Source organism: Telopea speciosissima, chromosome 1, assembly GCF_018873765.1.
Source record: "Telopea speciosissima isolate NSW1024214 ecotype Mountain lineage chromosome 1, Tspe_v1, whole genome shotgun sequence".
Lineage (NCBI taxonomy): Eukaryota > Viridiplantae > Streptophyta > Magnoliopsida > Proteales > Proteaceae > Telopea > Telopea speciosissima.
The window spans coordinates 23,856,689-23,883,008 of record NC_057916.1 but is presented as its reverse complement, the minus strand read 5'-3'; the positions used below and the strand labels follow the sequence as shown (position 1 = coordinate 23,883,008).

Here is a 26,320-nt window from a genome sequence, read left to right as displayed (position 1 = left end):
GTTTATTTTGGCTTCAGCCGTGCACGCCTCGTGCATGCTGCCGTGCTTTGATTTGGACTCCCCGAAGTCACTTTCTGGGTTTTTCCAAACTTTTTAGGTTCTATTTCTGCTTATTTGGTCGATCTGCAGACACTCGCACATTCTTGGAATATCCCAGTTTTCGTGTCTGGATATAATGACATTTGAAAAGCTTTGATTTGAGAAGTGATGAGATTATTAGTTATTATTGTTGATCTGGTCTTACTTTTCATGTTCTCTCTTGTAGTCTTAATTATATACATCATCTACCTTCTTCCCCAGTTGTCATTTGACCCATGACTAGACTTTTACTAACGTTGATTGGTTGGTTGGAATCCCCAGCCTCCAATTTACAATAGTTTTTTCACCAACAATAATATATATATTAAGAAAAGAGAATGCTACCTGGTCGCGTGTGGTGCATGATCTTTGTGTCAGACATAAGGCCACGTGAAATGACCACTGTGTCCTCGGGGATAACTGTCTTTTCATGGGGGCATGACGATCATTTCTTGTGGCCCTATGTCTAGGTGCAGAGGCAATGCTTTGCATGCGACCAGGTAGCGTTCTTTAAGTTCTCTCTATATTGTTATGGGAAAGCTAGGAAGGTTACCAAGTTGCTTTGCGCATGCATCCATACACAGTTGGGCGAAATGACCGTCCTGCCTCCTATGAAATTAAAAATTCTCTTCCTATTGGATGCCCCCTCGCATGCTCTCACTAGCTTCCGTGTTGGTGCAGACTCTTCCTACATTTATTTAAGGAAAGAGAACTTAGCCTGGTCGCATGGATCATGTGCCTAGACACAGGAGTACATGAATTTACTGCTCCGCTCACCTGAAATAAAAAATCCCATATATCCATATGTTAATGCCCCTCTGTGGACACTATACGACTAGACAATTATCACTTGTCCATTTATTTATTGGGTCCTTCTACGCGTCATTATGCCTAATGAAGTATAAAACTTTGGGGCTAACCCATGTGATAGAGGACCCTCTTACATCTCATTGTCCAAATTTTATTCCAAAGTACGCAAGGGAAGTTGCTCAAACTCTTATGCAAACTTGGGAAAAGGAATGTCGCCCGGTCATGCATTTGAGCGTGTATTCTGCCAAACACATGATAGGGTAGTATTCTTTATCCTTTCAAACTTTTAGTAAAATTATCAAAATGCTATTGACTTAGAAATGAATATAAAATACAAAATGACATCTTTTGTAATTTTAACTACTAGCTTTACAAGTTGAAATTGTACCAATGAGATGCTTGACTGGTCTTTTTTTTTTTTTTTTTTTTTGTGATAATTGAGAATATACTTGGCTGGTGCTCTATTACATGGAATAAACAATAACTCATGTACTGCCCATATGGTAAATTATGAAACGTATACTTCACTAGGCATAGTGACGAGAAAGAAAATCCATAGTTAAATCTTAAAAATTTGTGTCTTAAGTATCAAGAATCTCAACACGCCACCACCACCCATTTGATTCATCCGAAATATGTGATTTGTAAAACAAGTATTGGTGATGATGAGTTTTGTCACGTGTCTCTTATAGAACTGAAGAGAAGTTTAGGCAATATTAATTCTTCTAGTTGGAGTGTTTAGTTTGCTTTTTTCGCTTTTTAGTTTGGAAAAAGCAAAAAATGAATAAAGAGAATTTTTGTATTGGCATCTCTGTAAGGATTCCCATAACCCATAACATGCCAAAGAGGGAGGGGGGAAGTAAGTTTCAAACCTTGACGCCATCAATTTTCCTCTTACTATATATTAAAGAATTGTGCTCTTCGAGTTCCAGCCCTTCTTCTTTAAATCCCCTTTCCCTATCTACCTCTCCTACAAAGAAATGGAGAAAATTTGTTGGCTACAACATCTGCCGCACGTGCTCTTCTTCTCCTTCTTCTTCTTCTTCTACATCTCCTTCCCTCAACATTTGCAAGCTTCCTCGGATTACACTCGACCACCCCCTGGGAGCATTTTATCCACACCACACAAAGGTTCAGACTCTGACCCACAACAGGTCTCTCTCTCTCTCTCTCTCTCTCTCTCTCTCTTCCTCTCTTTCTTGATTTATCAATATTGCGAATATGACAATTGGTTTTAGTGTAACGGTAAACGCTTGATTCAAAAAACCAATAATTTGATTTGAAGAATTTCTGTACAGGTCCATGTATCGTTAGTAGGAAGTGATCATGTGAGGGTTTCATGGATTACAGAAGATAAAAAGGTTCCTTCATTAGTTGAATACGGTAAAATACCTGGAAAATATGAAGCATCAGCAACCGGAGAAAATGAATCATATAGTTACTTCTTGTACAAGTCCGGCGAGATCCATCATGTGAAGATCGGACCATTGGAACCCAGCACCAACTATTACTACCGTTGTGGTGGAAGTGGCCAGGAGTTTAGCTTCAAGACACCCCCACCTACCTTCCCCATTGAATTCGCCATTGTAGGTATATCTCAGCTAGTACTCAGCTTTACAAATTTGATTTTCCTGAGGCAATTTGTGAAATTGAAAAGTGGCTACTAACGCATTTAGTTTTTTTTTTTTTTTCCTCTTAGGGTTTAGTGCGACTTGACACTTTGAGAAACCAAAACCAACTAATAGTAAGAGTTTCAGTCTCTAATACCAAAACCTGTTTGATTTTGGTCAGTCGGTTTTGGTTCCTTATCGATTTCATGCTATCAGTCTTCAATTAGGCTTGGGCTGAAACTGAGAATAGACCTGTTATAACCACAAAGAGAGAGAGTAGAAGTGTGAGAGAAAGTAAACAACAGAGGGTAGGGTTTCAAAGAGAGAGATTTGTAGAATAAGATTAAAAAAACCAAAAAGGGTTGATGGGATAGGGTTTGATACAGAAAAAGGGAAGATGGGAGAATTTGGATCGTCTACGATAGGCCGTAACAGTCGTAACAGTGCCCTAATGAGGCGCGGTGCAATGATCGCCTTACTCCTGATCGAGGGTCTTGCGGTCCGAACAGGGGTAAGGCGATCATTGCACTGCGCCTCATTAGTGGGCTGCTATGGCTGCTACGGGCAACAGGATGGGACAGGGTTTGAGAGAGGATGAGAGCAGGACGGCGTGGTAGAGTTTGAGGGAGAGAGAGGAAAAGGAGAAAGAATGTAAATACCTCATTTTATCACTTCTTAGGCAAGCTTGAAAATGAGGAAAAGGATTCTGTCCAGCTGTGGCCGGGGCTAGAGCTTCCAACCCCATTAAACAGCAAAAATAGGGATGAGGTGGTCATTTCACGGGTGAATCCAACCTGAGCCCCACATGTGAAATGACTACCCCTGATTTTGGGGTGGTTTCCAGGGTAGTAAGAGGAATATTCGGCAGCCAAGGACATGGCCAAATGGAATCTTAAAAGATATTTTTAAAAACACTAAAACCTAAGAGGATATTAATGAATAAGAGGAAGTGAATTATCCCATTTCCTTGCCAGCGGGGGTAGCAGGAACATTCCTGTACACAGGTAGCTGCAACATTTATTTCTACCATGATGGTGTGGGACCTATTTTTATGACTTTTCAGATCTCCTGTCATCCAAATTTATGTTTGGCTTAAGAAATGATCAAAATTTGGCATAGTTAACCTATTTTTATGACTTTCAAAGACATTTAGATAAATGTGAATCTAGGGGCCGGTGTCAGTGGGTGGGGTTGAGCTGGGTTTTATAAACCCCAACCCAAACCTAAGTTCTCTTAACTCAACCCAGGCCCAAGGTTGGGCTGGGTTATCTCAGCCTAGGCCCAGTCCTATCGGCTCAGTCAAACCCTAACTGATCCTAATTAGGCTAAGTTGGGTCGGATTTGTCCTAATTGATCCTGCTAACCCTTAAGTTGTTCCATTTTAGGGTTGGACTGACTCTGATTGCCCTTGTATTTTTCCATTTGCATCTCTACATGCAGTAAAAGGGGGGGGGGGGAGAAATGAACCATCACCAACATCAATCATTCTAAAATAAAAATGTTAACCTTGTTTTAATAAATCAAGAAAACATAGGCCCATAAAGAGCGTGAGTGGTGTGGATGAATTAAAAATATAAAATGTGGATGGTATGTAAATATTTATAATTTATTTATGAGAGAAAGTTTTCTGTCCGGGAATGTGGTCTACACTAGCATTCCCATGAGTCTCTCTCTCCTCCCTATATGAAAAGACACTTCTACCCCTTGTTTTGAATAGGATAGAGGCGAAGGGCACACTCCTAGACAGAAAACTACTTCCCTTTATTTATATATATATCATACATAGTGTCGGTCGGGCGTAGCCTCGAACCTGAAAGTCCCAATCTAGGACCGCCCTGCAGGCTGAAAAGCTCAGCCCAAAACCTGTATGGGCTCAAGGCGGCCTAAGGCGGGTTTGGACAAAGCTATAAAGTAGCATCCTTAACGTTGTGGATAAATTTGTGTATGTACCCTTTTGGCTCTAACAGGGGACCTAGGACAGACGGAATGGACAAAATCAACGCTAGCACACGTGGACGAAGCAGACTACGACGTGTTCTTACTCCCAGGAGATCTATCCTACGCAGACTTACTACAACCACTCTGGGATTCCTTCGGCCGCTTGGTCCAACCATATGCGAGCCGGCGTCCGTGGATGGTGACCCAAGGAAACCACGAGGTCGAGACCTTTCCCATATTTGAGAACGAGCCTTTCAAAGCCTACAATGCCAGGTGGCGCATGCCCTTTGAAGAGAGTGGGTCCACCTCCAACCTCTACTATTCCTTCGACGTTGCCGGAGTTCACATCATCATGTTGGGTTCTTACGCCGACTTCGCCGTTGGATCCGACCAATACAAATGGCTCCAAGCTGACTTGGCAAAGGTGGACCGGGAGAGAACACCATGGATCGTTGTTCTACTTCACACCCCATGGTATAACACTAATACAGCCCATCAAGGTTCGGGAGAGAGCATGAGGAAAGCCATGGAAGGTTTATTGTACCAGGCGCGAGTCGACATTGTTTTCGTCGGACATGTTCATTCCTACGAACGATTTGTGAGTCTTTCTTATCTCTCTCCTTTGGTTTGTTTTGAATTTCTAATTGACAGTACAAGTACTAAGGATGTCAATCCACTCCATTTCAGTAATTTGGTTCGGTTCAAAATATAAAATACAGAAACCAAAATAAAACCGATCTGAGAATAGAAACCGGACCAATTCGGTTTGACTCAGTTTCGATTTTTATTTGGTTTAGGTCATATTTCAGTATTTCACCAATAAATTATATAGAACTGGGCCTCTAAACTATTAATATAGATTATATTTTTTGGTATATATTCATGAATCACTCTTAAAGACATTTCACTTTATTCAAAGAAATCAATTAAATACATCATGTCTTTCTAATCCGAAACAAGATAAATGCATAAAACTAGTCTAATCCCAATTCCCAATTCCCAACTCCAAAATGAAATGAGCATTTATTTATCTATTTTTATATATGAGCCTAAAGATTCATATGGTTTTTTGTAAGGGCAAAAGATCATATGCACTTGGAGTGTTGGACAATGATGCATAAAACTTTCACCTTATTTTTAGAATGAATTTTATTTTGTTCTTGAAAATATATTGCAGACGAGGGTGTACAACAACACGGCCAATCAATGCGGTCCGGTTCATGTGACAATAGGGGATGGGGGAAACAGAGAAGGACTTGCTTCACAGTGAGTATTTTTGTTTTTAAAAAAATTAATTTGAATTCTTGGAAATACCATTCAATGCTTTAGGCTTTAACATGAGTAATTTTTAAGTTAATTTTTTTTTATAATGCTGCTTCTTCTTGAAGCTATAAGGAGCCAACTTCTCCTCTGTCGTTGTTCCGGGAAGCAAGCTTTGGACATGGCCGGTTCAGAGTATTCAACAAAACTCATGCTCATTGGTCATGGCATCGCAACAATGATTCCAAATCAACAGTTGCAGATGAAGTGTGGCTTCAAAGTCTCAGCGTCCCTAGCGATTGTATGAATAATCCTTCTACTTCTACTTCTACTTCTAGCAACAAAGATGAACTTTGATAGATCATCTTCTCAGCGCGCAATATGGTTATTCTTTCCTAGCTAGCTAGCTAGAGGTTGGAGGTATTTATGCATGTATGAAATCCTAAAGTGGTCGTTCCAATCCTGTAGCTAGCATTAAAGTTTGAATGAAGAAACTTTGTAAATAATGTATATCTACATTAATGCAGTATATAAAAGTGATGAAAAGTACGTGGAGCAATAAAATTTGGAATATGGCATTGCCTCATGGTGACTTGTGACTTGGCTGGCCGCTGGCCTACGCAGCTTTTCCTTCCTAGCTTTTTAACAACAACCCACTTAATTAATCATTCTTACAACCACTCCCTTGCTCTGACACATTATTTCATGGGAAATTGTCTTTCTGTTTGGGACCGTGGTTTACACCATATATCTATAGGTCCTTGAGTCTATATCTCTCCTCCAATAGGGCAAAGATGTCATTTCATAGAAGAGGAGAGGAGAGAGACAGACACAAGGGAGTACTGGCATAGGCCATGCTTCCAAACAAAAAACATATTTCCCCTTATTTCATATACAAATTAGGAGAGGAAGAGTTTAAGGAGAAAAGAGTTCCACAATATTGTTATTTCTTAAGCATATGTTTGGTATGCATTCTAGGTCGATTTTGCATTCTTAGAACTATTTTCATGGTTCGAGAATGCGAAATCGACCTAGAATGCATACCAGGCATTGCCTAAATTTTAATGGTTTGATTATGAATAAAAAATAAAAAATTTCCTAGGTGTAGTGATGTCAAAAATCTAGCCCACAATGGTAAGCTTGACTGGAAGCAATTGGTTAAAGCCTAAACTGGTTCTACTAGACCAATTAATATTTGAGCATTCACAGTGCTTGGTTGTAGTTGGATAGGCACTCAATCGTGACCGATGATAACGGTCACCAATCAAGACCAACCATTTTATCGCCTGTTCATAGCTTGATCAACTCGTGTATGGCTTTTTTATAATCCAATTAGCGCGTTTAAAGACCGATTATAACCCAATTAGCTTGACCCCAATTATGGACCGGTAACTGCCCGCCTAACTGACTCCACTCGCCCATCCCATCCCATCCTAGCCCCCACCACTCATTGCTTGAGGTGCTAACTAGCTCCAAGAGAGATAGCGCGTGCCCAACCTCTGCCCATATCAATAAAAATAGGAACAGAAATATTATGGTCTCTCTCCTCTCTCCCTCTCTATCTCCTCATCAAAATATGTGTCCCATCTTTCTCTCTCCTCGTTAGATACTATTTTGCTGCCCATTTTTGGCTTGGCATGTAAGATGACAATATAAATGTGTAACACCTATGTAGATCCCTTTCATAATTAATTTCTTTTTCTGTTTTATAATCTTTATACAATTGTGTATTGGTTTTCAACAAATCTCAAAAAATATTACACACAGTAAAAGAAATGTAGACTTAGCCAATTCTATTTAATCTAAAGGTTGACATGTGAGTAGGGAATCTTGGGATCCATCTATCTAAAAATTTTTATTTTTCTTTTGTACCATTACAAAACCCATTAGTGGGGCCAGATGATGGGATTGGGCACCCAAAGGCCGGCCCTTAGGGGATAAGAAGTGGTGCAAGCCACGCACGAGGTGAACTTTGTGAGGTTTAATCCACTAACCAAACCAAGCAAGCAATGCCAAACCGTCAAGGCAAGCTTGGGTGTGCATAAAATATCACTTATATACACCTTGTTGCAAGGTTATAGTTTCACTATCCATTAATTTCATAATGGACATTTTTTTGGGGGGGGGAAATGAGTGCTAACCAGTCTTGTAGCTCCTACGGTCAGACTCTGAAACGCAAAAAGTTACCATTCCACCTTGTGAAAATCCTTGTTGATGCCCATACGCATGCTCTCACTGACCCCAACACTAGTGCATGGGTTATATGATCAGATAGCGATCTCTTGCCCCCCTTCCTCCCTTTTTTTAATGGTAAGAGATTTCATAATGGATGTAGCACCAAGAATAGTGCACCTCTAAAAGCTTATTTGTCTTTAATTGCTTTGCAATCTACTTGGTCACATGATCTCTACACAAGCGTCTGGGCCAATGGGTGAGCACGCCTAGGTATCTACCCGAGGGGAAGAGGCGTCATCTCATGGTGCCCTGTGAGAAGACATAGAAAACACCACCAAGTAGAAACCTTTTTCACAAAGAAGTATATCAATTATCTTTACGGAGCCAATATTTTATCTTATGCTTTTATAGTATAGATAGATGATTATTAGACAGGAACTCCTTTCCACTGTTAATCCGTTACACTTCTTTTGAATTTTATCAAATAAAACTTCCTCATAAATATCTAATCTAATAATTAATGGTAGTCTTTCTTAAGAAAAAAAAACAACGCCCATAATGGCGATTTGCAAAAGAAAAATGGAATAGAGAAAACACACACAACGCACAACACAAAGATTTACGTGGTTCATCTCTAAGATGGGAAGCTACATCCACGATCGAGCAATAGAACAGATTTCATTATTTTTCTAGAAATGTTACAAATCCTCTTGACCCCATCTCAAAGAGATAAGAACATTATATATGAAAACCCTAATCCCAAAAAGTACAAAAGTGCCCCTAGCCCAAAATTGCCAAAAAAACAAGGTCAAATCAAAAGATAACATATGGCTCAAAAGTACTTATTTCGAAGATCTCAACGAGCCCAATACAACTCCTTGCCTTAGGTAGGCATGTTCGCCTTTTTTCGCCATTCCAAGATCGTTTCGAGGCCGAAAAAACCCTTTGAAAATTTCAACCGCACTTTCTGACCAAAATCAGACTTCACCAACAACAGTCTCATGGATTGCATTTCTTTTAATTTCTCAAATAAACATCCTATAAATATCCAAACAATAGTATGTCGATCCCCTCCATTGTATGGTTTTTTTTTATGAAATTAATCTTCTCAAATCGAATATTACCTATAAATGCGAACCTAGATTATGGTAGGCCTACAAATTTTCTCCACAAGTACTCCTCCCCCATAAGTGTCTAATCTAACTTAGGATTTATAATTAAGTAGAATGTGTCCAAGGCTCCAAGCACGCGAAGAAAGCGAGAAACCTACCTGCTGCCTTTCCTTTTTGTTTCTTTTCGTACATATTATATATGAGTAGGATTTATACTAAACTGGACAAGCATGAACTGAGGAAGTTACTATTTGCTTTTGTTAATTGTAAGAAATTGATGGAAGATCGATTAGCCCAAGATTTTTGCTTTAAAATTTTTAGAAGTGGGGACGGCACCGTTAACCGATCATTTATAGTTTGATTAGCCCATTTATAGCACCATTAGTCGAATTTGTTTGTTTACAATTCGATTATAATCTAATTAACATAAGCCCAATGATGGACTAATAATCAACCGACCAAATAGAAACATATCCATATTTGTTCTACAAGGTCCAATTGATTAATTGGTTGATAATTGTGTGGGGCTTTAAATTGGTTTGAACTGAATAGAACCAACTAAAACCGATAGAATCCGACCAGTTGACATTAGATCTTTGATATATTATTACCGGTCATGAACTATTTGATTATAGGGCTGAAGTTTTCTGTGCCGCAACACAGCCTGCACCTAGACACATGGGCCTAATTTTTAGGGGGGGCAGGATGATCATTTCGCCCACCCCCATGTGTCTGGGCGCAGCCTGCGCCCCAGCACAGAAAACATTTGACCTTGATTATATTAGGAAACATGAGAAGAGATGGTGGATTGAGTTTTTTTTTTGAATTAAATATTTTTGAAAGAATTAAGGTAGGAAGTCTTGCTATTGAAACCTCACATCTTCTCTTTACGAATGATATCCTATTTTTCTATAGAGCCTTTGAAAATAATGTTTTAACTATTCAGGCTGTCTTAAATCTTTTTCAAGAATTATTTGGACAACAAATCATTTTCCCTATGAGTGGGGTGATTTTCAACAAGGGAACGACAAGTAGGTTAGAAATAGAATTCTTCAAATTCTTGGTGCATGTGTCCTCCATGGAGGAGGGTGCGCCTTACCTCGGTACTCCTTTAGTACCCAATAAGAGAAAGATGGGTATCTAGTGTAAGGGTATTATGGTAATATCCTTTTCTATGTTCTAATATAATCCTACTTATATTATGGCTCAGGTTGTGAGGGGCAATCTAGTAATTAGCCCATCTAACCTAAACCCTAGTTTCGCTATAAATATTAGCTGGAGACAGCAACCTGGGTATTCCAAAACTTGATACACAGGGTGTAACGCTTTAACCAATCAGTGCTTAAACCCTAAACCCTAACATCTAGAACAATATCCTAAACAGGGTTAAGAACAACTTAGGACTTTGGCAAGCACCACTTCTCTCTCAAGTAAGCCGGTCTATCCTAATCAAGTCTGTATTAGGGTCGGTACCTACTGGGGACCCGGCTCCTGTGCATCCGGGCAGCCAGGCTGCATGTGCAGCGCCAGACTCAAGGCGGTGCGCTTTGACCGCCTTACCCCTGCCAAAGTGCCTTTCCCAAGCAGGGATAAGGCGGTCAAAGCGCACCGCCTTGAGCCTGACGCTACACATAAAGCCCAGGTGCCCAGATGCACAGGATCTTTTTCGTACCTACTGGATGTTTGCTTTCTTTTTCTTAAATCTATTTGTAGTCAATTGGATTCCATTAATGAAAGATTTTGGAGAGGGTGTTTTGAGGGACAATGGTCATTGTTTAATTTCTTGGGACACTACTTGTCAACCAATTTTGTCAAAAACAAAAACTACTTGTCAACCAAAGAATTCTAGAGGGTTGAGTTTTTCGAAAGAGTGTTGTTCATAATAATGCTCTCCTTACTTAGGCTTGCTTGGAGGCTTCTATCTAGGCCTTAGGATTTGTAGGCTAAGGTTTTGAAAGCTAGACATATTTTACCAACGCATCTCTTCTGAACCCTTCAACCTTTAATAAAAAGGGTTCTTTAATATGGATTAGTGTTACCAAAGTGCTCCCAACCTTGTCTAAATTGGTGTGTCATAGTATTGGAGTTGGATCTAATGTATCTGTCTGGAACGATCATCGGGTGCCTTCTCTAAGGAATTTTAGAACCTTTTTTTTATATCATCGGTCTAGGACCCTTGCCTTAGTTTCATATCTCCTCTGTCATGATTCTTGGAATTCTAGTCTCTTATGTACTTTATTTCCTCCATATATTATGAAGGAGAAAGTTTTCCTCAACCCCTAGAAAATGTTTTACCCACCATCCTAAGGTTCGCAAATCCCCTATAGGATTTTAGTATGTTCTCAAAGTACTATCCCAGTGCCCTTTCCTGCCTTACAATGAATGGGATCCTATTTACGTAGGTGGAGGAAAACTCGATCCTACTGTAAATGTTGTTTTCAAAATTCCGATTATTGCAAACTTACATCTGACAATGGTTGATGTTGCCCCTTCTCCAAGAATGGTCTTTTATCTCTAAAGGGGTATTGTCTAGTTTCTTCATAAAAATGAAAACAAATGTAAAGATAGGAATGAATCCGGTAAGTTGTCTGGTTTGTTGTTGAGGTTGAAACAAATGGTCATCTCTTAAGGTTTTTTTGGAAAAATTCTAGTTGATGGAATTATGACAAAGCAAGATGGCCTCTTGAACTTTTTTTTTTTTTTTTTTTTTTTAAATGAGAGATGGGCTCTTGAACTTATTAATCTATTTTTGTGTATTAAGCTATTATCTAATTGTTTGAATGTGTCTCTGTAAAAATAATGCTTTTGTCTTTGCCTTCCTTTTTTTTTTTTTTTTGTAAATAATGCGTTTGTCTCCATTTCTATTAGGAATAATAGGGTTTCTTTTACTAGCGATCATGATGTAGAAAGACTCTTCTCAGATAATAGTGTTTTTCTTTTGCATTTCCAAGAAGAAAAAAAAAACAAAAAAAAACATCTCATTAGAGTTGGACCTTAGAAGGTAAAATCCAGTCCAGGAGGCTCTCCACTCTCTAGTAGAGAGAGACTCTAGAACATGGTTTTAGGAATCGGTTGCAGATCGGAGGAATTGTCTAATCTGTATCAATATTGATCGCTTTGATCCTAATTTTTTAGTTGATCTTGTATCAGTGGATCGATATAGACAAAGGTAAAATGTTAAAAAAATATTTTTTAAATGAAAGATAGAGGTAAATTGTCCAATCAAAACCAATACGGGGCAATCCAGATATGTATCAAATGGGTATCGGTCGAGACCGATCTATACCCAATTCTAGTTCCTAAAACCTTGCTCCATAGTACTAGAGACTAAAGAGATGAACCTCGAGTAAAAGTAGACAGACATGATTAAGGGGGTTAATCGATTTGGTTTCCATGATATGGTTAATTTAAATTGTAAATGTCTCAAATTGGCAATATACGATCAATTTATATGATTCGATTCAATTTAAATTGTTTAATTAAACGGTCTCAATTTCGAAGCTAAAATTCAACCATTTATCAAACATGCTCACACTTTCAATGTAAAAAACTCAATTTGATTTCGTTATATAATATTTTTTTATAATGAAAAAAAATTCTCTGTCCGAAAGTGTGGCCTATGCGAGCACTCCTATGAGTTTATCTCTTTCCTACCTATAAGAAAATATACCTTTGCCCCTATATTTAAGGAAGAGAGAGATAGAAACATGAAAGTGCCGATGTAGACCACACTCGCGGACAAAATCTACTTCCCATAATTTAAACTCATTTAAATCTTGTTTTAACACTTTAACTGGGATGCTGAGAATCGAGAAAACAAAATTAGAGTCAAAAGCGCGAAGGAAACAAGAATCCACTAAAAAAATTTACACGGGGAACGTGTATTTTTGTATTTTTTGTACGGGACGCGACAATTGAAAAAAATATACATGTATATTTTTTCTTTTTGTAGCTAATGAATTTTTTTTCTTTGTGTTTTGGATTTTTCCTTCCTTTCCACAATTCCACCCAACAATCAAACAAGAGCAGACTTCAATTCGCTTTCACTGGGAATGTCATAAAGACAGTGGCGTTAAACCAATAAAAACAGTTTCCTTTTTCCAACCCACCAGTCGTCCCCCATGCCCCCACTCCCTCCCTCCCCCAGTACACACACACACAGAGCAGAGAAACAGAGAAACAGAGAACATTTTCTGGTTTTTCATCTCTAGCTTGGCGTCTTCAACTGTGTCACCCGAGTGGTGAGCGTTGGGTAGACGAGCATCGAAGTGAAGGCAGAAAAGCTTATCTGAAGGAATAATAATAATAATAACAATAAAATGAGGGAGATTGAATGGAGCAGGTATGGAGGATTAAGAGCTTTGATTCATCTATTGGTGCCACTGTGTGTGCATTTCGTCGCAGAGGAGATGACGGTTCCCTTGCTCGTCGACGTTACCACTAAAGCTTTTTGCGATGATTCCAAATCAAATACTTGCCCTCAGGTCATCTATCTCAACGGCTTCCAACAAACGGTGACTCACCCATCTTAATTCCTCTTTCTCGCTCTTTTATAAATTCTCTTCTAACTTCGATTAATAGCAGCTTCTTTATTTTTTATTTTTTTTATCACCATATATGAAGGATCTAGGTCAACATAAGATTTAAGGGAAATTTTTATAGAAGCTCCCCCCTCTCCCGCGGCTCCACCCTCTGCGGCGAGCTTTACAGTTTACTAACCAGAACTGGTTCGAAACGGACAAGTATTAGAAGAACTGTACATGTATTTTTTTAAGACAGGTCGCGTGGCCCCTACCCCCATACACAAGGAGGATTAAATGACCACCCTTGTTGGATATTTGCGTTCAAACTCCCGTTGGCCCTTACGCTGGTGGGTGCAGGGACCACGCTACCTGATAGTTATATTTTCTTGCACATGTTCATCCGAATGGTTTTATAATTTTTTAGATGGATATATATATATATATATATATATATATTGGTTTCTTTATTGCCATGTGCTGAAAACTTCTGCACAGGTAGACCCAATGCCCTTTTGCATAGACTTAGTCTAAAATTTCACACGTGGCTAATCTAGATCATGTCCGACATATTCAATGGGCATATTTGTCAAATCACCCTTATATGGATTTGCACAAGTTCAGAAACACATTTTTTTTGGTTGAAGGTCATTAAAAATTTTATAAAGAAACTTTTGAAATAGGATGTAGAGGATTATACCCGACAAAATTTAACTAAAGAGACATGAACCTCCACCTACCATGGTTTAAGGTTTTGGAAAACCAATCGGGATCAATCTCGGATCCAAATCACCCTATATCAATTCGGATTGAACGGAATTGCCTCTGCTTTTTAATAACATTCGTTATTTATTACTTTTTCACCCTTGGGTCATACCAATGGATTGGTATTGGATCAATCAATATTTGGGATCGGCCTCTGCCGATATCAATCTGATCCTGAGATTACGAACCATGCCACCTACGACATTGCCATTAGAAGAGGACAAGACCATTTAACTTGAACCAAGGATCCACCTTTGGCATTGCCATTAGCAGAAACCTTAGAAACAAGCTAAAACAAACCGAAAAAATACATCCATTGTTCCACAAATCTATATCTTGGTTTACATTGAGCATCCAACAAAATGAGTTCCCCCCCCCCCCCCAACCCACCACCTATAATGGACGTAGGAGCTTCTGTAGTTAAATCACTAGACAGAATCTCTGAGCTGCTTATTTTCATATTTTTAATGTAAATCGTTTATTCCTACTCTGAGTTGGGAGAATGCACTGTACTGTCTAAGGTATTGATACACATGTATTAACGTACCCAAAATGCATGTCGATATAAGGGGGTATCTGATTAAATTAAACTCTAAAATTTAACATGTTGGTTAATCTGAATCATGTCCTCTTTATCCAACAGTTGGAATGGACACATCACATGTCCATGTGAAAGAATAGATTTCATCTTGAAAATAATATCGCATTCTAGTAGAAGGTGGCAAGTTGTGTGGGTACACAACAACTACACAATGTTCCCCATTTTTTTTGTGGGTGTGGATAACAATTAACAATATTCCCCAATTAGTTGTTTTTTGGAATCTTTAAATGTGGAGGAGACTTATTAATTAAGCCCTATTATTTCACTTGTAGTTTGTTGGGATATTCAGGGTGGTGATGCTTCCTTTCCTGGGCCAACTTGCTGATGAGTATGGGCGCAAACCACTGCTCCTCTTTACAATATCCGCTAGCATATTACCTTTCGGTAATGCTCTTCTCTCTTTATAGTTAACCACATTTCTCAACTCCTATAGTCACAATGTGCTGCTTCTCCTTTAATCATTGTTATCACCGAAAATTTTCTAGCTTTCTATAGGGTTTAAAAACCTGAAATCGGGATTCGAATTGGTCCAGGATCTGGATCTGCCTGAAACGGCCGATCCCATCCGATTTTTAAATCCCTGAACTACTGCTTCATTTTGGAGTAGTCTCTTTTTTTTTTATGAAAGTGTTATCTCATAAACCACACACCAATCCCAAAAGGTTAACCTCCAGATTCATTACAGTCAACCTATTAATCATGTTTCCAAAATTCAAGAGTCTGTGTTGGATCAAATGGCCACACAGTAATGCAGGAAGCAGGAACACGGAATTGTGGTGATTTCAGTTCACATAGTATAGTGAATACTTAAAAATCAAAAGGGGAAAAAATTGATAGTTTGGTTAGATTCAGTTCTAGCAAGAATTCTATTATAGCAAGAATCTCTTACAGTTAGTTCCAGGTTAAGATTGGATTTGACAGTAGAGTTCTTTCTAGGCTCTATCTTTTAATGTTAAAATAGTAATTTAGCTTATTTGTTGGTTAACTGTCAGTTAGTCTTGTCATGTAACCTGTAACAATTTCAAGATTTCCTAATTTCATATATGGTTCCCAATTAGTTGAATAGGCAACTGGGCTGTTTCCAATGTGTAATTGTTGTAGGGCTTCTTGCTTCCTTTGTAACTTTGATATTAGAGAGGGGGCGGGGGAAGGGTTCCAGCTGTGGAGATTGTGTTTTACTTGTGTTTATGATTGAAAACTGTGACATCAATAAGTAATACTAGTATGTAGGCTTATTTTTCACATTTACAATCTACATTTATTGGAAGCTTTCTCTGATCATCTTCACTCCTGACATAGGCACATTGCCTGACCATGTAAAAAGTTTCTATGCTGTGTGCTTTAGTTTTTCTGCTTCTATTCTCTCTTTGTCGTCGACCATATATTGCATTTCTGCATCACAACATGTAATCTTAACAAAAAGGTATTCCCTTTTAGTGTTGCAAAATTACTGTTGTTGGTCTCACTCCATATTTCTAAGTTAATAACTTACACAAGCATAATACCGCAGTATTATCAGAGAGAAAACTCAAACACAAGAGCAAGAATTATGCTCTTGTAGGCACAGGTGGCAAAGCACTTCAGGGCTCCAATGGAGGAAATCAATTCCTTCTCATTAAAACCAGAGAAAAAAAAAAAAAAAAAAGGAAAGTAAAAGGATAACAGGAATGGTATCTGTGTTTCCTTTCCCCAGACATAAATAAGATCCCTATCACAAGCCTCTAACCCCTAAGCAGTCCTACTCTCAAAGGCTTAAAGCAATTAAATTATAAGTTCCCTACATAAATAAAGAGACCAAAATAAATATGCTAAGCTTTCCTCTTGTTAGCCAGCCTTTCGCAACGTCTCAGCTGCTTGGGATGGGTGGTGTGGAAATCACCTTGTCAGCTAGGTCATTTACTAATTCTTTTTTATTTTAATTGTGAAGTGATGGTATTTTTTTTTCCCCATATGATGTGGTTCCTTGCTGTCAATATATGACACTGAGGAAATAGGTCTGTGCTGAATAATACTGTCAGATTTGAATTAGGCTTTTGGTTGGCTTATTTGAATTACCTGTTTCCACTGTTCTTATTGCAGCTGTACTAGCTTGGAGTGACTCAAAACAATATCTTTATGCTTACTATGTGCTCCGGATGATTTCACATATCATTAGTCAAGGAAGCCTTTCCTGTATCTCTGTTGCATATGTGGTAAGATTGTTTCCTTACTATAATCATGTAAGAAGGCTGGCTTGAGACATAGTAGAGCTGACATTGTCCATTCCATTGGCAGGCTGATGTAGTGGAAGGCAGTATGAGGACTACAGCATTTGGATGGATTTCAGGTCTTTTCGCTGTTTCAAATTTCCTGGGAAATCTGTTGTCCCGTGTTCTTCCTGAAGATTATATTTTTGAGGCATGTTCTTGCTCAAATTTTGGCATAGTTTTAGCAATACATTTCTGTATAATTTCTTGTTCAGTACACCTATTGAAAACACTGTTTTTCAGGTGTCCATACTCCTGTTAGCATTGTGTCCAGTTTATTTAAAGCTATTTCTGGTTGAGACAATTAAGCCAGCTCCAAGGCAGGAGCAACATTCATCTTGTTTGGCTACAATTAATAACGTCTTTAAGAAGCAATACAAATCTGTGAAGAATGGTCTAGCTGTGGGTGCTAACAGGTACTACTGTTTTGTGAACTATGGCTCTTTCCCGTTTAAAGTGGGGTGAGGAAGTAAAACTTTTAAATTGATTATATAATGCGAAAAACATATTTCATATGTTTGGCCACAAAGAAAAAATGTATTACATGTCTATGAACATATGGTATCCTTGGCTAAAGATCTGCATTTTACCTCCACAGTGGAACATTGAAGCGTATTGCTCTAATTACGTTCCTTTTTAAGTTAGGAATGTCTGGCATCAGCAGTGTCTTATTGGTATGTTACTTTCTAATCTGCTATCTGAAAAGAAATAGATTGCATAATATTCATGTTGAATCAATGAACACCGATCAATAACATACCCTAATCTATAGCTTTTGATGAAGAATTCTCCTCAATAGCTGTCTCTCCCTCTGTTGATCTTGTTTGCTCTCTTCTTACACAATGGCAAGGAGTTAGAAATCAATGGGCATTGCTAACATTATATAGACTAGTAGAACCCTGTCAAACAGAACAACCGATGCCTCTCCCATAATGCTTTACACTTTAGAGCGGGTTAACGGGAAAATTATAACCTATTACAGAGATCACTTCCCGTATCAGACTCCATCCAACCAAATCCATCTGTCAACACCCTTCTACTAATCTATACCCATACAATGACTAGATGCTAAGCTCATACATGATGAAAACATTACATTATCAGCCAAAATTACCACTGAAAAAAAGTAAATGTGAGTTTCAGTAATCGACTTTTAATTTATCTACACAAGAGAAAATCCCCACCTGACCTAACTGTTGCAGCCATATTATCTCCTGGATCAATAACATTACAGTTAGCAGTCTTACTTAAATATTTTGACAATCACGATGATTTCCTGTGCAGTACTATCTGAAGTCAGTTTTTGCTTTCGACAAGAATCAATTCTCCGATATCCTGATGTTGGTTGGAATAGGTTCCATTTTTTCCCAGGTACTGCTCTGGAGCTTCTCTTTTCAGTCACTTTGATGCTATAGAATCTGTGTGGAGTTGTTTATCTGTTGACACTGAAGATTGTGAAACCAATTCATTTTGATCCCAATTTGAGCCCAGACTAAATGCAATAAACTGTGGTCTTCTTCCCGCCATTTCTCCATGTGCGTTCATTCCTCTCTTTGTGCTTTTACTGTGAAAAAAAAATTATTCAGAGACATGTATTTAGCAGTCAGTGGCTTTAATTAGCAAATGGTATTTAGTTGTTCCAGTTTTGGGATTTATTTCAGTGGCAAAAACTGTGGTTGGAAAATTATGGACAGGGAACTCCATATATAAACACTGCATTAAGAAATGCTACATCCATGGGATTGGAATGTTTCACTGGAATGAGGTGAAGCCCAAAACAGACTGATGAAGTAAGCTTCCAACCTAGCTGAGCCTTGGATAGCCAAGATGGATGTTTTTTATTTTTTGAAGAATTTCATTTTTAAGACTAACTTAAGATGTACCTTTCCTGTTTGAAATTGTTTCCTTTGGATATTGCTCTGATTTTGATGTCTAACACCGAGTTCTTGGGCTTAAAATGCAATCTGTCTTACTTCTGATTAGTTTATGATAGAGATCAAATTGTGTTACCATTTACCAGCAAGATCCATTGGACCCTGTAGCTTTTAAGAATTTCATTCCTGGACACTTAATTTGATTTCTTGGGTCCAAATCTTCAATTCTGGAACTTAATTTGTCGCCATCTGTTGTTGCTTTCAAGGAAATTTAGTTGCTACATTGATGTTCAGAGAGAAGTAGATGCGCATGTTTTAACTTTTTTACATCCTCCCCCCTCCCCCTGTCAATGGTGCTGAAATTTTGACTCTAGATTTTGTTGCTTCCACTTATAAATCCTCTGGTGGGAGAGAAAGGAATTTTGTGCATCTCTTTGCTTGCAGCAACGGCATATGTAAGTTGTCCAGAAACTTTATTTTATAGTTTTTTTTTGTTTTTTTTTTATGACTAAATATTAAGTTGGAGTTCTATGGATCATTCCCCCCCCCCCCCTCCCACAGGGGTTATTCAATGGTTTGGCATGGGCACCTTGGGTATGTACTCTTTGTCATTAGCATTATTTATGCATATGATTCAATGTTACCTTTTTGTTCTTTTGCAACTGAAAATTTGGAACCAGGTTATGAGGTTGATAGACTCTAGTATTGAATTACAACTTAGATGAATAGGTTTAGGTATTCTTTTATGATTCTTGGTTTCATAACAAAACGATTTCAAGGAATACGATGACAAATTATTCTAATGATCATCGATAAACTGGAAATGTGTTTTTTTTAACCTCATAACTGGGCTAGTTGGGAACTGAGAATCAGAATTGATAATTGAAACCTTATTCTTACTCCAGTACCATTTCCATAGTAGACAATTTTACCATTCACTTGAGAAGAGATCCGTAGATGATCTGTTTTGAGGGGAATACACTTACACCCATCAACCTCAGTCATCCTAAAAATATCCGTGCTTTCGTTATCCTTTGGGTTTTAAAGTCAGTTTTTATGATCTTTAGTTTTCACTATCACTCTCTGATTATGCTGTTTAACCATTATTAAGCATAGACTAAACAAACTCAGTGCTTTCTGACCTTTGATTAGTTATCTTATCATTATTGATGGAGCCTTACAAGTTAGCAATGGCATATGCAGGTTCCATTTATGAGTGCCTCATTTGAAGTTGTCTATGTTCTTATGGAACCAGCTGTATGGATGACGTCTCTTTTCCTTAACCATGTCTATTTGAACTTAGAAGCATGTTTTATCTATATCTTAGCAAATATGTTAATTTCTTTCATTGATCTCCTATTATTTGACAGATTTATGCTATTGTTTCAAAGGCTACAAGTTCAACCAATCAGGTTCGTATGTATATCTTCACTTAATATTGTTCTGGTGGTTCTTGATGCAGGATGAGAAGGTTGTCCTGTAGGCATGGGTTCTAAGTTTTATTGTCATGAAGTTTAAGGATTCAACAGGACATTTTTATGTTTCCAAATGATCTCTAGTGTTTAGTTTAGCTGTTTCCATTCCTATTGTCTTTTTTTTATGGTCAGTATCACGAAGAAAAGTTGACAGGTTCTTAGGCTCTGTCTGTTTGGTTACCATGTTTAGTAGGTTTTTTATTGTTGCTACAGGATAAAGTTTTTCGTTGTTTTTATTTCAGTTTGACATTATTACAATTAATATTCAACCACATGGAGCTGAGAAAAGTCCTGGGTTCAATTGAACAGAACTGGATGTGAGAGATATAAGAGTATTAGACTGAATAGATGAGCCAAACCCTTTTATTAATCTGATTGAAAATGACAATAGGAATTCCAACCCACAAGCATTGTGGTTGCAATTTTTTGGGATACAAGACCTTGCTTATTTGGTAATTTTCCCTTCATCTTTCTCTAAAGTTGAACTTGTACTTACAACAGGGAAAAGCCCAAGGATTTATCGCTGCTGTGCAATCAAGTGCAACTTTGCTATCACCACTTGCAATGAGTCCATTGACGTGTAAGTTGACCATTCTTCCTCTCCCTCCCTCCGCACCCCCCCCCCCTCAAAAAAATCACCACTTATATGTCAAATCCAACTCAGATGCATTTTATCTGCGTGTTTGAAACAAAAAGCATTCCAGTAATATTGTGGTATGATCACTTACTGATGAATATGTTATCAGCATTGTTCCTATCAAGCAAGGCCCCGTTTGATTGCAAAGGTTTCAGTCTATTGTGTGCATCACTTTTTATGGTATCTCTCTCTCTCTCTCTCTCTCTCTCTCTCACACACACACACACACACACACGCACAAACTAATTGGCTGCATACTCTTCACTGTTTAGGTGTTTGCTTTGTTTTTCGCTTGGCGGCTGAACTTAGACAATGGAACCTCCACTAGTGAGCCTTGGGACACCAGTGACAACATCGAAGCACCTCTCCTCTCATGATAACTAATGGCTGAAAAGGTCACTATGGCAAAAATTTGCACAGCTTTGCCTACAGAAGTCAACTGCAGAAGTATTAAGGCCTGGAAGAACTCTTGGAGTTAGTTCTACATTTGTATTCTGTGTTGGGTTCAAAATTTCCACATCAGTCTTGAGTATGCATTGTAAATCTTTGATATGCCTATAATGCCATGTTTTGTAAGTTCTTCTGTGATATATATAAAGAAATGAGTTAATATATTTCAACCCTGTTATTTTGCCTCCCCATAATTATGATGGTATAGTAAAATTCTCTTTTCTTCTCTTGCTTTACTCTAGAGTCTAAAACATCTGTTATATCATTACTTCTGGTTTTCTGTGGTAATCCTTCTGGGATCACTACTTTGACTCTTAGGGCTCTCTTATAAATACTTCTAGGGGAAGGAATCAGCACACCACCTACTTGCCTTGGAATCTAGACGCCCCACCAATTGGGAGCATGAGACGGTTCGTCAAAGAGGGGTTGGGGAGAACGAGAAGAGAGTAAGTCAAAGAGGAAGGGGAGGAGAGAGACTGTAAGAGGGTTGTACACGCTGACAGACTGTACAAATGATACTTAGGGCAAGAAGCAAACATTTTTTTGATAGGTAATATTAATTTGGGCAGAAGATCACTGTTAGGCTGCGTGGCCCTGATCAAGCGAGAGGGTCAATGAGAGCATGCTGTCACAGCCACAACCAAGCCCACAGGCCAGACTCACTAAAGCCAATGGACTTAGGTCAGTGGGCTAAGTAAGGCCCATTATCTAGAACCCTCTATACTTGTAAGAGTCTAGATATTACTAGAGAAGCTTCTAGAAGCAAGAAGGTTCTAGGAGATACTTGTATATAGTTAAGAATGTAGGAGGTATCTAGAGCCCTCTATTAAGGATGTGGGAAGGTTCTAGTCCCCTTGGCTAGAATGTTTCCAATTGTTAGACAAGGAACACTTGTAAATATCATAACCATTCATTGTAATTTGGGTGCCTAAAAAAGAGGGTGGCCTCTTTTGGCCAAGGCATCCACCAAGCATTCAAGACTTGTACTCAAGCATTGTAATGCAATACAACTCTTGTTCTCCCAAACTCTCGTGTTCTTTCTCAGGTTATCTTCCTAAGTCCCACCCTTAAGGTGTAGTAAGGCTGACTTAGTACTATGGGAGTGCTAAGTGCTTGCATAGTTGGCTTAAAAAAAGACTAAGACCGTGACAGTGCGTAGAGGTATCAAAGGGGATCGGATTACTTCATTTCAAGGGGTGGGATAGTCATTTCGCACGGTCCTATGTTTGGGTGCATGTTGCATGCAACCTGGTAGTGTTCTTCTCTTTCTCCCTAATTTTCATTAAGAAAATATAAATCTACACTCTATATAAATGTTGGAAAAAACCAAATCGAGAAGGAAATTGTAGTCTACTTTGAACGTGTACTTGCTATCTCAAAGGAGATATTTGCCCCCACAAGCAATAAAAAATGAAACACAGAATTTCTTTGAGAGACACTGATTGCAAGAGAGAGAAATATTTCGTTTGAACACTGCATTTCTATTTTATAGAAGTGAAGCACTTCTTCTGAACAGACATACCTGTTCATTTTGTATTTAAACCATTAGATCGATTACCATCCGATTTAACAGTTCAGATTAAACCAGAGATGAAGCTGTTCACAACAATCATATCATATCAAATGTGACCGTAGCATCAAGCAAATATTGTTTCCATCTCTCTTTTTTTTTCTTTTTTTTGGGTGGGGGGGGGGGTTTGGAGGGGGGAAGAGGAGGCACCACTCTAAAAGAGTAAAATTAATATCAAAGAATGACTTTGAAAATTACATTCATGTAAACACTATTCTAGTCACAATGGCTTTTGAGAATCAAAATTTCCCACATTGTTTCTCTCTCTCCTGAGAGGGATCGAAACACCAGCAAAATATATTAACATCTTACACACACGCCAATGGGAAGGGACAGAGTGTATTTTGGTGGGTATTGGTTAGTCATACCAAGGGATTCAAAATGTTATTGAGGAGAAAGAGGAAAAAATAAGCCAGTAATTATGAAAAACAGGATCGAAACCATCAATGTATCCTATTGTATATTATGACAATTGGGAATTTTTTTTGGGTTTTTGACAAATGCCCCCTTGAAAATGCCTATTTGTTCAAATGCCCCTCTACAATTTTTCTAATTGAAAATTCCTCCCTACTTTCAAAACAATATAGTATTTTGGTCCCTGTCGATAATTTAGAATGTTAGATGTTAGTTTCAGGATATCTAATGATCAAAATGCCCTCATCTTCTCCAAATGGTTTAGGGTTTGAAACTGAAAATCAAACCCTAAACCATTTGGGGAAGATGAATCCTAACATCAAACCTCCAAAACTGAAAATCAAACCCTAAACCATTTGGAGAAGACGAGAGCATTTTGGTCATTAAATACCCTGAAACTAACATCTAACGTCCCAAATTACTGACAGGGATCAAAATGCTACATTATTTTGAAAGTAAGATGGAGTTTGCAATTAGAAAAATTATAAGGGGCACTTAAATAAATGGGCATTTTCAGAGGGGCATTTGTCCAAAACCCTTTTTTTTTTATAGTTCTGGAATTTTAACCTAAGTTCATTTGGTTGAGAGCTTTTACATCTTGCATTTTTCAGATCACTCTATCTTATAGTCACAGGGATGAATAAAAAACCCATTAACAATTTAAAATAGGTGGACTATAATACCCTAGCTAGAGGAATTAAGATAATGTAAGGCAATAATATAGCCTGGTACTCTTGGTGGAGGAGAACAAAGAAGCTGGCGTGGACATGAGGCATCAGTGACGACAGGTACGTGGAGAAGTTTCACTTTCATTCATGAGAAATGCATCTTTCGTCGCTTACTTGTACGGGAGAATTGAAAAGTGGGTATTAAATTTCACTTTCATGATGGACCATGTTTCTCTCAACACTGTGGGTACAGAGGCTTCCACGCCTCACTTCTGTTGGATGTGGACTTTTAGGGGCAACGACTTCGTCTAGTAGGGACTAGAGAGTGTGTCTGCATGACTGTATGAGTGAATGAGTGAGTGAAGCGGACCGTGGAAAAAATGAATTGCAACAATAGATGGTTGAACAATGAGATACAAAAAGATGATTCAATGATCAAAAAGATGCTAACGTGTAAAATTGCATTACATACCTTTAGTGTATAAATCCCTCTTCCAACAATATTAATTTTGAGATGAGAAAATAATAAACCCCTTCCCTACTAGGCACCCCTGATCTTAAAGAGACCAATGTGGTCCTGTGCATGTGACCATAGGAGAAACAGGGGACCAAGAGAAGGACTAAAAGTGAGTATTTCTTTTGAAATTTGATACCTCATACATAAAGTGATAATTATAGAAGAAACTTATTAGAGTAACCGGTAAAGAGATGCATCGCTTTAACGTGAATTGTCTTCATTATTTTATGCAGTTTTGGGGAAGGTGTTTGTACATAGAAGATTCTTCTATCGACTCCGTCAAATGTGGGGTAGAGGTATTTATTTCATTTTGGATGAGCAATTATGCTAATCTAACTACATTTAATGGTAGTTGTGCACATGCACGGCATGAAAACTTTTGTCATACTATTTTATGACAAAAGGTTTTGTGCATGGTCGTTCGTATATGCACACAACCGTTGGATGAGGATGAGGATGAGGATCTACAGTGCACCCTCTCCCCCCATCTGATTGATGTGTGCATGATTGTGTACCATGCACGATCGTGCATAAAACTTCTCCTTATTTTTTTTTTTTTAAAGGAGTGTTGGAGAGTTGTGTGGCACCTAAATGACCAATATGTACGCCTTTTGGAAAATATGTTTGAATGATCAACAAACATGTCTTGTGAGAAAAGCATACTACAAAAAACAGGGACAATGGCGGAACTTGAGTGGAGGTATATGGTAGTGTTAACAAAAAAATGTTGTCATATATACTTATTCAACAGTTCATTCTCAAACAGTTTTAAATAATCTCAACTTCTATTTTGTTTTAGTCAATTGAGCACAAATATTTTGAAGTGTTCCAACATGGCCTAGTAAATGAGTACAACGACTACTAGAGAGGCCTATGAGGCTCTTTCGTAAGAACTTGTTTTGCACTATAAGGGGGTGTTTATGGTCTGAAGGAGAGTTATTGATGGCACGACTCAGCAATATCGATTCCTCAAGTTTTTCTCCATATACTTTCATGTTCATGATGCCGTTTTTTGTGTTTATCGTCTATGTGGTCAATTAAGTTTGTCTATTGTACAAGATAAGTACTCATTTCCCTATTTTATTTTGAAATATTGCTAACATGAGCCTTCTAATTTTACCAAAGATGAACTTTGAAGCTATATTAATGTGAAACTTACTTGTAACCTTCTTCTGATTGTCCTCGACTTATTCCCAAAAGTTATTTAATGTAGGGATAAAAAATGATTTCCATTAAGCCATTATTAAAAACTTGTGAAATGACAATATTTACCTCTATTAAAAATATATATGTTATACTAAAAGGGCAAAAAAATGTAAAGCTATGTTTTTTTCACCAACCTTGATTACAACAAGATTTTCCCCAAAAATAAAAATAAAATCAGTGCCAATATTTGATGCTATCATCGATTTATTAATATTTCTAATGTTAATCCGTTACATTTCTTAAGAATTTTATCAAATAAAACCTCCCCATAAACATCCAGTCTAAATGATGGCAGTCTCATGCAAATTGCATTTCTTATAATTTCTGGAATATAAACTTATTATAAATATCCGAATTGAACCAGATTATGTTGGTCCCCACCCTTGTAACTAGC

The 26,320-nt window shown here is 38.0% G+C and overlaps 2 protein-coding genes across 2 annotated transcripts; both read left to right on the top strand.

The window, feature by feature from the left end:
• The first annotated feature begins 1,827 nt into the window (after window positions 1-1,827).
• On the top strand, window positions 1,828-25,879 carry LOC122648542 (purple acid phosphatase 22-like). Its single transcript, XM_043841756.1, has 6 exons — window positions 1,828-2,042; window positions 2,187-2,478; window positions 4,466-5,034; window positions 5,614-5,702; window positions 5,825-5,991; window positions 25,827-25,879. Exons 1-6 carry the CDS (start codon window positions 1,869-1,871, stop codon window positions 25,832-25,834), a joined length of 1,299 nt encoding a protein of 432 aa, XP_043697691.1. The 5' UTR covers window positions 1,828-1,868; the 3' UTR covers window positions 25,835-25,879.
• Window positions 13,279-21,742, top strand: LOC122648537 (hippocampus abundant transcript-like protein 1). The gene is made up of 14 exons (XM_043841749.1): window positions 13,279-13,497; window positions 15,142-15,253; window positions 16,949-17,061; window positions 17,144-17,266; window positions 17,359-17,531; window positions 17,714-17,789; window positions 18,400-18,486; window positions 19,364-19,444; window positions 19,551-19,583; window positions 20,193-20,246; window positions 20,360-20,401; window positions 20,966-21,044; window positions 21,211-21,281; window positions 21,374-21,742. The coding sequence occupies exons 1-14, from the start codon at window positions 13,303-13,305 to the stop codon at window positions 21,476-21,478; spliced, it is 1,344 nt and encodes a 447-aa protein (XP_043697684.1). The 5' UTR covers window positions 13,279-13,302; the 3' UTR covers window positions 21,479-21,742.
• Window positions 25,880-26,320: the final 441 nt, after the last annotated feature.

Excerpts from the sequence above, each read along its gene's own strand:
- LOC122648542 (XM_043841756.1), top strand. The coding sequence starts at position 1,869 with ATGGAGAAAATTTGTTGGCTACAACATCTGCCGCACGTGCTCTTCTTC. Across the intron at positions 2,043-2,186 it reads CAGACTCTGACCCACAACAG|GTCCATGTATCGTTAGTAGG; the intron begins GTCTCTCTCTCT and ends ATTTCTGTACAG. Across the intron at positions 5,035-5,613 it reads TTCATTCCTACGAACGATTT|ACGAGGGTGTACAACAACAC; the intron begins GTGAGTCTTTCT and ends AATATATTGCAG.
- LOC122648537 (XM_043841749.1), top strand. The coding sequence starts at position 13,303 with ATGAGGGAGATTGAATGGAGCAGGTATGGAGGATTAAGAGCTTTGATT. Across the intron at positions 17,062-17,143 it reads GTATCTCTGTTGCATATGTG|GCTGATGTAGTGGAAGGCAG; the intron begins GTAAGATTGTTT and ends TTCCATTGGCAG. Across the intron at positions 20,247-20,359 it reads ATGTTCTTATGGAACCAGCT|ATTTATGCTATTGTTTCAAA; the intron begins GTATGGATGACG and ends ATTATTTGACAG.